The 9,134-nt window shown below is 42.2% G+C and overlaps 1 protein-coding gene across 1 annotated transcript in view; it reads right to left on the reverse strand.

The window, feature by feature from the left end:
- The window catches only part of LOC104273948 (band 4.1-like protein 5), a gene marked incomplete at its 5' end in the record, with an annotated part of 21,190 nt that overhangs the window by 7,877 nt on the left and 4,179 nt on the right, over nt 1–9,134 (reverse strand). Inside the window, 2 exons of the mRNA XM_009869445.1 lie at nt 2,719–2,813; nt 3,361–3,527. Coding sequence (XP_009867747.1) covers nt 2,719–2,813; nt 3,361–3,527 — 262 coding nt within the window. The remainder of the gene's footprint in view (nt 1–2,718; nt 2,814–3,360; nt 3,528–9,134) is intronic.

Here is a 9,134-nt window from a genome sequence, read left to right on the forward strand (position 1 = left end):
AAATCAATCAAGATTGATTGATTGCAAGGATAGAACTACATAAAGATAACGGTCAGGCCATCCCGATGGGAAACAGTTAAAGATTTTTAATTAACAAAGCTGAAGTGAGCAGTTCTTTGGCATTTGACAGTGCCACTTAACGAAGTTCAGGATGCAGCTCTACCTTCATAAGCAGAAAGTTAATGCTTTCCCATGATGCATTTTACCAAACCTTTTATGTGCTGTAATTGTTTATACATAAATATGTATCTTCCGCGTGGGTAAAACTTAAGGGAGATGAGAGATGCCGATATCGCAATCCCGCAGTTTCAGAGAGAGCACTGTAACACCATGTCCATCTGAAGTAACAGCAATCCCGGGGACATAAGCTCACTGCAAATTTTAGTGGATATATTGCAGTCCCATTCAGTTCCGTCAGAAGATGTCATAAACACCTTCTCTACAAAGAGATTAAGAACAGAAGTGAAGGAGGAGAGCCAGCAAGCTACAGTTTGTAACAAATACCCTAAGTGGAAACACACACTTTTTTCTAAAGTGGCCTTTAAAAGAGAGAAGCAAAGCATTTTTAACAGTTATTTTACGTCTCTCTCTGCAGGACTCCTTTCCAAACCATTATCTCCAATCACAGCTGGGTGTGGTCATTTGGTGCCACTGTAGCCTACCTGTCTTTGCAATTTGGAGCATACAGAATTTAAAGTATACAGAGACAGTCTCCAATCCCTGTCTACCTTTTTAAACACACTCTAAAGGGACCTCTTGGTAAACTACAAGCTGGGGAGCTTTATTCAATCTTTCCTATCCCAAGAAAACCACCAATAATATATTCTTACCTTTTCATAGTACAGTTTGCACTTCCCTCTTGAAAGCTGAAGTCTCTTTTACCCAAAAAACGAATCATGTTGGCATCCTGTTGATTCACACCTCACACTATTCCTCAGCTATGCAAAAGTTCTTGCTCTCTAATCAGGTTACTGTCACGCCAGTATCTGTAATCTCTGCTATCCAGCATTACTCGGCACCTCATGTGACAGCAGCTGGATCCCTGTGAACGCGCTGTATTGGCAGCTGTTTGTTAGATTAGCTCATTACAGGAATCTCATCTTGCGTGCTATGTATCAGCCACGATTTAAAAACCACTAACACACTTTTGTTTTGGTTTTTCCATGTAACTAAATCACTATTTTTTCCCCCTCTCTGTTCAAACTAAAACAGAACTCAATGGGCAAAAATACTCTGGACAAAAACCCGTGCTCGTTTGCTTTAGTTTACGGGGAGGCAGTGTTTCAGCATAACAGGACCTCCGGGCTACTGGCTAATCGTCTTAGACTTGGTAATCTTTGTAATGCACTCACCGAGCAGAGAGAGGCACAAGGCATCCCTGACAACAGTCCTTAAAGGGGACATGAGCCAAGCCGCCTGCAGCACCAAGCACACCACAGCAGCAGCCTTCTCTCATGTGGAGAGAGGGAATGAATGCTCAGAAATGGGCTTAGCCCAAACACTAAACACCTCTCTTGGCACCTCGTTCATTTTACTATTGAGGGAGCAAGAAAAATCTTAGCCGCTTCACTGAAAGTTGGATAAATCCTCGGGCCTCCCTGTGAGGGAGGGTAGTACAAACAGAGATACTGCCAGGTGTTCTACCCTCTCTGCTTGTTAAAAATGCAATGCAACACCTGAAGCTTTAACGGAGGGAAGCAGAGCAAGAGAAACATAAATTCCAGAATTTTTAAAGTTCATTAAAAAAAAAGAACACCACTCTGCAGGGGTACGGTTTTCTGAATCTAGCAATGTTCACTGCTGTTTTAAGGGAGGAGACTGTCTTCTCTGTCCTTTCTAGCACCACTACTTATTTTCAGCATGGCTCTGGCATTTCTTCAACTCCTTCCATGAACCTATTTAAGTGATTACTTAACAACTTTAAAAACAAACCAAAATGCAACACCTTATCCAAAACTTCAAAACAAGAAAGATAATAAAAATGTGGTTTGCCATTTTGTAGGCTACACTGGTTAACTGAAATATGAAACCATTCCTGGAGGTGACAGGGGCAAGAAGGAAACTGGGGAAGAAAGTGCAAAGAGACACAAGAAAGAAGCAAGCCCTCACCCGGCTCAGGGCAGTGCAGCTTGCGCTTGGCTCAGCTGCCTGTGGAAACGCAGCCTGACTCGCTCCAAAGGATTTATGAGAGCACTAAATCAAACCACATCGCTTCTCTCTATGTAAACACACAGAGCACTAACACCTGCTTCACAGAGCAGCTAAAAACTGGCGACAGAACAGGAGAGGCGGATCACCAGCAAGCCTGACCCAAAACAAAACGTCAGAACAACGTTCTGGCAGGGTTACCAAAGACAACTGAAAAACACCAGGAAAGCAGCCCACCCCCTCAAGAAAGAGGGTGAACTACACAACACCATGCAGTTGGTAACCTGCAGATAAAGACAACTAAGGAATGTTAGAAGCATTTATGCCTTTTAGTCCCATCGATTTTAGAAAATTTCACCAGGCTGCAGTCTGCAGACACACACTTCTGCCCCCATCTTTATCTCACTGCCCTGTCACCGTAACAAAGCATTTGAATTTCGTTTAGTATCCCCAGTATTTCTTATTCAGATGTTTAAAAGTCTTGCTAGCAGCCTAAGGCAAGTGCAAGACTTTTCAGAATGGTCTGAACAGAACCCAGCGACTCTGCCAGGAGGAAGGAAGCGCAAGTACCTGCACATTTATGTTTAGGTTGGGACGCTCGGTTGGCACGGGGCTGCTGTGCTCTGTCTCCAGCTGTTTCAGCTTCAGGAATGTCTCTTCAAATGCTGAAAAAGACAGAAAAGATAGCATCTATCTATTGTCACTGTCACATTATTTGACTCGTATCATGCATTATTCCTCAACACTAATTACATGGTTTTAAAGTTGTGGAAAGAAAGGGAGGGGGGAAGCTACTTGCTCAACCTTTAATGCAACTTTCAAGCCCACATACTCCATGTGCCGAATCACAGCACTTTGCACTCCTGCAAGTTCATTTACCCAGCCACCCTCACCCTGAGCCTGCAAGCAGCAAGAGTGAATTGCTCAGATGGCTGCACTTCACTGTATTTGTGGTTAAACTCAGATCCCACAAAGAACATGACTTTCCTCTAGCACTTCTGTCCATGGAAATAAGCTGCTTCCAGCTGGAATGGGGAGAACTGTCCAACTTTGTTGTCCCAGTGGCAGGTAAAGCTGTTCTTGTGCATATAATCTAATCGAGCTTTCTAAAACACTTCTGTATTTTGTAAGGAAACAACCTACAACAAACTGATCTGTTAAGTTTGACCCCACACATCACACTAATAGGGAAAAATCAGTAGGTTCGCTTACGATCAGAGTCTGCTTTTTCAATAGCAGTTTCCTTTGTGCCAGGATGAGGGCAACCAACAGCCTCTTCTGGATCTCCTGCTGCCAAGCCAACAACTGGACGGCCTACGGCATCATCAACACAAGTTTCTGGCAAGTCTGTGCTGTCTAGCAAATCAACAAGAGGTATGCTGCAAAGGCAGAAAGACGGGCAGAGATACGCAGGTAACTAATACACATTGGCTTTTGGCGACTTGTTTTGTTTTTAAAAAAAAGTAACATTTCATGTCTGTAGAAATTACTTCATAAAAGAACAGGTCCACATTGCCTGGTCCTTTGTCAAATAAAAAGAGAAGAGAAAATTAGGGAAGTTTTTATCCAATAAACACACTTTTCGGAACGAACATATAACATTTTTCTAACAAACAGTATAATCTAGAACTTTTACACGAGAAAAAGACAAGTTGAGGGAGGGAAGTTGATACTGTTCACAAAAAGCTCTTTGTACAGCGCTTCACCCAACACTTGTAAGGAGAACACAGGGCACAGAACACACTGGACAGGGCTGCACTGACACCATGGCATGGTTAGGCAGCCCCATAACTAGTTTCAGTTGTATTAACTTAGGCAGAGACATGAATGAAACCTTAGCAGCCACAATGTTTTAAGTGAACCGCAGCACGTACTCTGCACCCTGTCAGGATCGCTTGTTTCACTTCCTTTGCTTTCTAATGGAAACATCTCCTTTTTATTTTGTCCTACCATCTGTATTTACAATAAAAGTAGAAAAACAAACCCAGAAGTTATATTTTGATGCTTAAGTTGCGCAAACAGTGAGGAATCTCATTTGTCTCTTCAACGTTCAGGAGCAGCTAAAGCTATCCTAACAGCAAACCGTAACAAACACAGAACAACAACTGCTGCGGAACATGAGGGTTAATCAGACAACCCGGGCACACAACTACAGTCGGACTGTCACTCATTTCTATCCACAATCACACTTACATGCAGTTTGGTTGCACTACAGGTTTGAGGAGAAAAATCTATCAATTTTCAAAGTCCTGTCCCAGTTAAGAGACCAATGATACCAAGTCAGTACCCACCACAGCAGAACTTACACACAGACAGGGACTCTCCCTACTTGCCAGTTTAGACCAGCTTCTCCCTTATCGCTGCAGGGCTGATGCCCTCAGCCCCTGGGCTGTCACTAGAGGCTCCAGGAGAAAACTCCTCTCTCCAGCTTAAGCACACAAAAGAATCCTTCCAATGTTAAATATGTATCTCTGAAACAGATCACAGGGTACCACCGTTTTAGTGCTAATAATGTACGAACCATCTTAAGACAATTAATTGCCGTGGAGCAAACTGAGGTGACTTGCTTGAGTCTCTTAGAGCAGTGGAATAAGCAGCTACTAGCAAAGGAAATAATAGGAAAAGTTTCAATCTACTGTGATGCTTCTCCATGCACCACTAATGGGAAATGGCAAGCAACAGCCAGCCTTGCAAAGCAGGAGTGGTGTGTACAGAGTTTCAGTCATTAGAAGTAAGAGGCAGGAATAGATGCTCTTCTAGTTAAGTAATAAATACAGACAGACTGAATCTCACACCTTTCTATCAGAGGATGCCTAGGAATCAGAGTGAAAATGTCCTACGATCTTCACATGAAACCAGCACTTTTCTTCCTATTTTCTGTAAATAGTCTCCCACATGTTTAATGACAACCGTAGAATCATAGAATGTGTTGGGCTAGAAGGGACCATTAGAGCCATCTAGTCCAAAACCAGAATAGGAAGTTCAGACTTTGCCTGCAACACAGAGAGGTGCTGATGCCGTGGCACGCTGAAGGAACCAAGGTATAAAAGTTCCTGTGAACTCCAGATGAAAGAAGTGACGTATAGCACCAGTAACACTTCTCTCTGTAAGGTATAAAAGTTCCTATGAACTCCAGATGAAAGAGGTGACGTATAGCACCAGTAACACTTCTCTCTGCTGTAACCTCCTAATGCTCCTTAGCATTGCAGCACAATGGAGAGAAAATGGGTGAAAAATAAAATTTATCTTCATTAGAAAATTGCTAGGTTACACTGGCCTTCCGCATGACAACTGCACTAACATTTGCCAGAGAGACAAGAGAGTTGATTCAAAAACCTAGAGATAAGGGCAGCCTTGGAATCTTGGCATATTGAAATGGCACACTCAATGTCCAGCGTTGCTCCAGAAGCAGCACAGCACTTTTGTTAAGGTGATGAAAGTTTGTAGCAAACGGTATTGCCATTTGTGCTGCAGGATGGGCTGAGGCAGCACAGACAAAGTGAGTCCCTGCAGGTTCAGCCCTGCATCACAACGGGGCCTCAAGGAAACCAAATGAATTTTAGCCAGACTCACGAGAAGCCTCCCAAGCCAAGACTCAAGCAGGAATTGACCCCATTTTGCCTTCAGACCCACTGAAACACCTACTCAGCCACCCTGAGACAGGCGGTCACAAGCAGAAAGTCACCCTTGGGCCACCCTCAGCCACTGGAATTTGCAGGAACAAAAGACGAGTTCCCCAAAGGGTATGCAACTGTTTGAGGCCACCCAGATTCTTCACCCTCTTCAGAGCATCATCAGGAAGTCTGTCACGTCATAACTGGCCAGACTACGGAAGTAAAAAGCACAAGACACTATTTTCATCACTGCACGCAAGACTTCTCTTACAAAACGCAGAGGAACCGTCACAGCAGTAATGAGGGAAATAATAAAAGGCTTCCCAGGAAAAGCAGCACTTCAACGACCGTCAGTGTGCAGTACTGAGAACAAATCGGGCATCAGCCTTCCACGTTCCTGTATTTACCCACACGTACAGGTATATTTGAACTTTGCACAGCAGTAAGTGTCAGGCTGTATATCTTCAGAATCAACTTCTATCAGCATATTTTAAGAAATATTCCGAGGGAAAAGCTCATAAATGATACCAGGAGTTCAGGCTATACAAATCGTTATGGATATAGGAATAATGAAAGTGGTTTAGTGCATGGAAAGGTTTGTCAACCCACTAATAAATCACACAGAAGTCACTGCATGCTCAGGAAACTCCCACAGTTAAGGGAGTTAGCTACTGCATTATTTATTCTTTTCAACTGACAAATACATCTAATTTCCCAGTTGAAAAGCAAAATAATACTTCATTCTAGCTTGTGAGATACAATGTGCAAAATACAGTAACTGTCTGAGGCTGCTGCAAAAGACAATTCTTTGTAAGTCATTCAGTTTGAAACAGCACAGAGCACCACGCAAGCTAATTTATTTTTTCTAACTGGTAGCGACACAGAATAGTTTCTCACACTGACTTTGCAAAGTATGAAATTCGCTGTTCATTTCCTTCATCTTGGGGCATTCAGTGTTGTATCTGAAGGTAAGAGTAGTAGTAAATTTAAGAGTAGTAGTAAATTTAAGCCTATCTCCTTTTCAGAGGTTTTTTTTCTAAACAAAAATGCAAAATACTGAGAAAAAAAATGAATTCCTTTTCCTTTTAAAGCGAGGAAAACAAAAGAAAAAATCCTGGGTATGTATGATCCTACAAACGGGGACTGCTCACAGGCATTCAGTTCCTAATCAAGCAGGCCGAGTCCCACATTCCAAGACTTCTGCTGTCTCTCATTTGTTTGAAGATAATTCCAAATACTGACCTAGCATAATATATACAAGTCAACAACTAAGGAAAGGAATGAAAACACCCTTAGGAAGAGGTGCTGGCTGCAGAACCTTTGTGGATATGAAGCCAAGATCTGTCACCACCAGTGTTTAGAAAGACATCCATGTGTTTCCTCGATGCTATTCCAAGAGCACGTGACCTGTCCCTGTAGAAACGCAGCTCGGTGGTGTTGGTACTAGTGGGATACAACTTCTCCGTCTGCAACTGAGAGCTGTCCCTTGCCCTAGAGGAAAGACAGTTAACAATTCTCCCTAAGTCAAGGAATTCACACTAAAATAAGCAAAGCGTAGAGCAAAATAGTCCCCGAGGATGTACGAGAGATTCAAAGTCCCATGGCAAAGGCAAGCACCGGTCACCACACTAAAACAAATCACTTGTAAGAGCAGATGGGTTTGGGGCAACCATGGCTGCTTCCCCTATTCTCAATCTCAACTAGTTCTGCTGTCCTGCAGAAACATCTATTACAAAAACTTTAGCCACAGCTCAAGTTAATCGCAAATCCCCCACTCAAGTTAGTGTTTTCTCCCTCATCTACACAGAAATAAACAGTATTTTGAAGTTAAACCACTTGTTTTCACTTGCACATTCTTATACAACTTTATCAATAATAAACAGAGCTTTGCTTCACGCCAGAAGTTTACAGCATCCACCTTGCAAAATCTAAAACCAAAAATAGCACAACAGATAGCTCTAATCACCTCTGGAGATCTGCAATATATAGCTTGCATAGCTTTTTTTTTTTTTTTAAAGCAGAGTTGTAAAGTTTTTAAGCACATTTCATTAGTAATCTCTTCCCCCTCATCAGATGCAAGGGTGAGTCAGCTAAAATACCTCACACAGTATTAACTTATGTCCTGGCTGAGACTTCCCTGGTTCTTCAAGGCTGGATATCTGAAAACAATGTGGTTTTTTTATTTTTGCACTCTGTGACAATTTGAAACTTACTCATTCAATTTAAAAATCAAATACCTTCATTACTGTAAAAGGCAAATACAAGCAAATTTTAAAATTGCTCTACCAGATTTTTTTAATAGGAGGAGAATATTGCAATTTAAAAGCAGGTGACTTCAGAAGACACTTGAAACCACAGTGTGTTCAAGAGTAAAGGTATTTCTTCATGTCATTAAAGGCCCCCAAGAGCACCAATGAGCCACAAAGCTGGAGTCTTAACCTCTGACTTAACAATTAACCTTGTGAATCATATGGTAGGACTGGAGCTTGTCAGGAAATGCGTGTTTCATTTCAACTGGAGCACGGCAGCAAAAAGGAAAGAAAGTTTCTAGAAAGAAAAAAAGAATTTACTCTGCCTTTTCAGGAGTTCTGGTAATTTTATTTTCAAAAATTTAAAATAACTCTATTCCATTTCCAAATAATATTTTTCAGAAGAGAACTTGTTAAAAATAGGGTTAGTTTTCAGATCAAACATCTATCTTAGATATTTTTAAATAACCATGGTCCAAAAGAAGAGGCAGTTATATCCTCCATCTCTACCTAAGATTTTTGAAACCATATTACATAACTTGCTAGTTCCATGTGTCATTTTATTACAAATATAATTTCCTGCACAGCTCTAAGTTAAAACCAGCTAAAAAAAAATAAAATAGATCTTCCAATTATTAAAAAAATCCTTAACACAAATAAAAAGATATGTATACTTTTTTAATGTAAGAGTGACGAGTGGCTTCTGGTCTGTAAGGGCTTTTTTTTTTAAAGACTAAACACCAACAGCACAATACGCAGAGCTTTTGCAACAAAAGCTTTTTTTTTTTTCCCCTCTACAGTCGGCTTTGAGTCCGTTGTCCTTATGTCAGAGACAGCTCAAAATGTAATTTTTCCAGCCTCTGCCAGTAAGCATTCTCAAGCTCCAGAAAGGCCTCAGAGGTCTCAGAGACTGGTCATGGTGGTTTGCACAGCGTAGGCACCGGCACCGCTACGCATCCCCGCGTTCTTCACATTGCGCTCATGGACAAAAGCCGCGTACGGTCCCTCCGCGGCGCGGGTCCTCGGCGGGGCCCACGCGTCCCACGGGCTTCCCCCACGTTGGCAGCGGTCGGCAGCGTCATAGGGCCTGGATCGTTGGGGAGCGGGAGGGGGGGACAATTAG

The sequence above is a fragment of the Apaloderma vittatum genome, unplaced genomic scaffold (assembly GCF_000703405.1).
Source record: "Apaloderma vittatum isolate BGI_N311 unplaced genomic scaffold, ASM70340v1 scaffold1755, whole genome shotgun sequence".
Taxonomy (NCBI): domain Eukaryota; kingdom Metazoa; phylum Chordata; class Aves; order Trogoniformes; family Trogonidae; genus Apaloderma; species Apaloderma vittatum.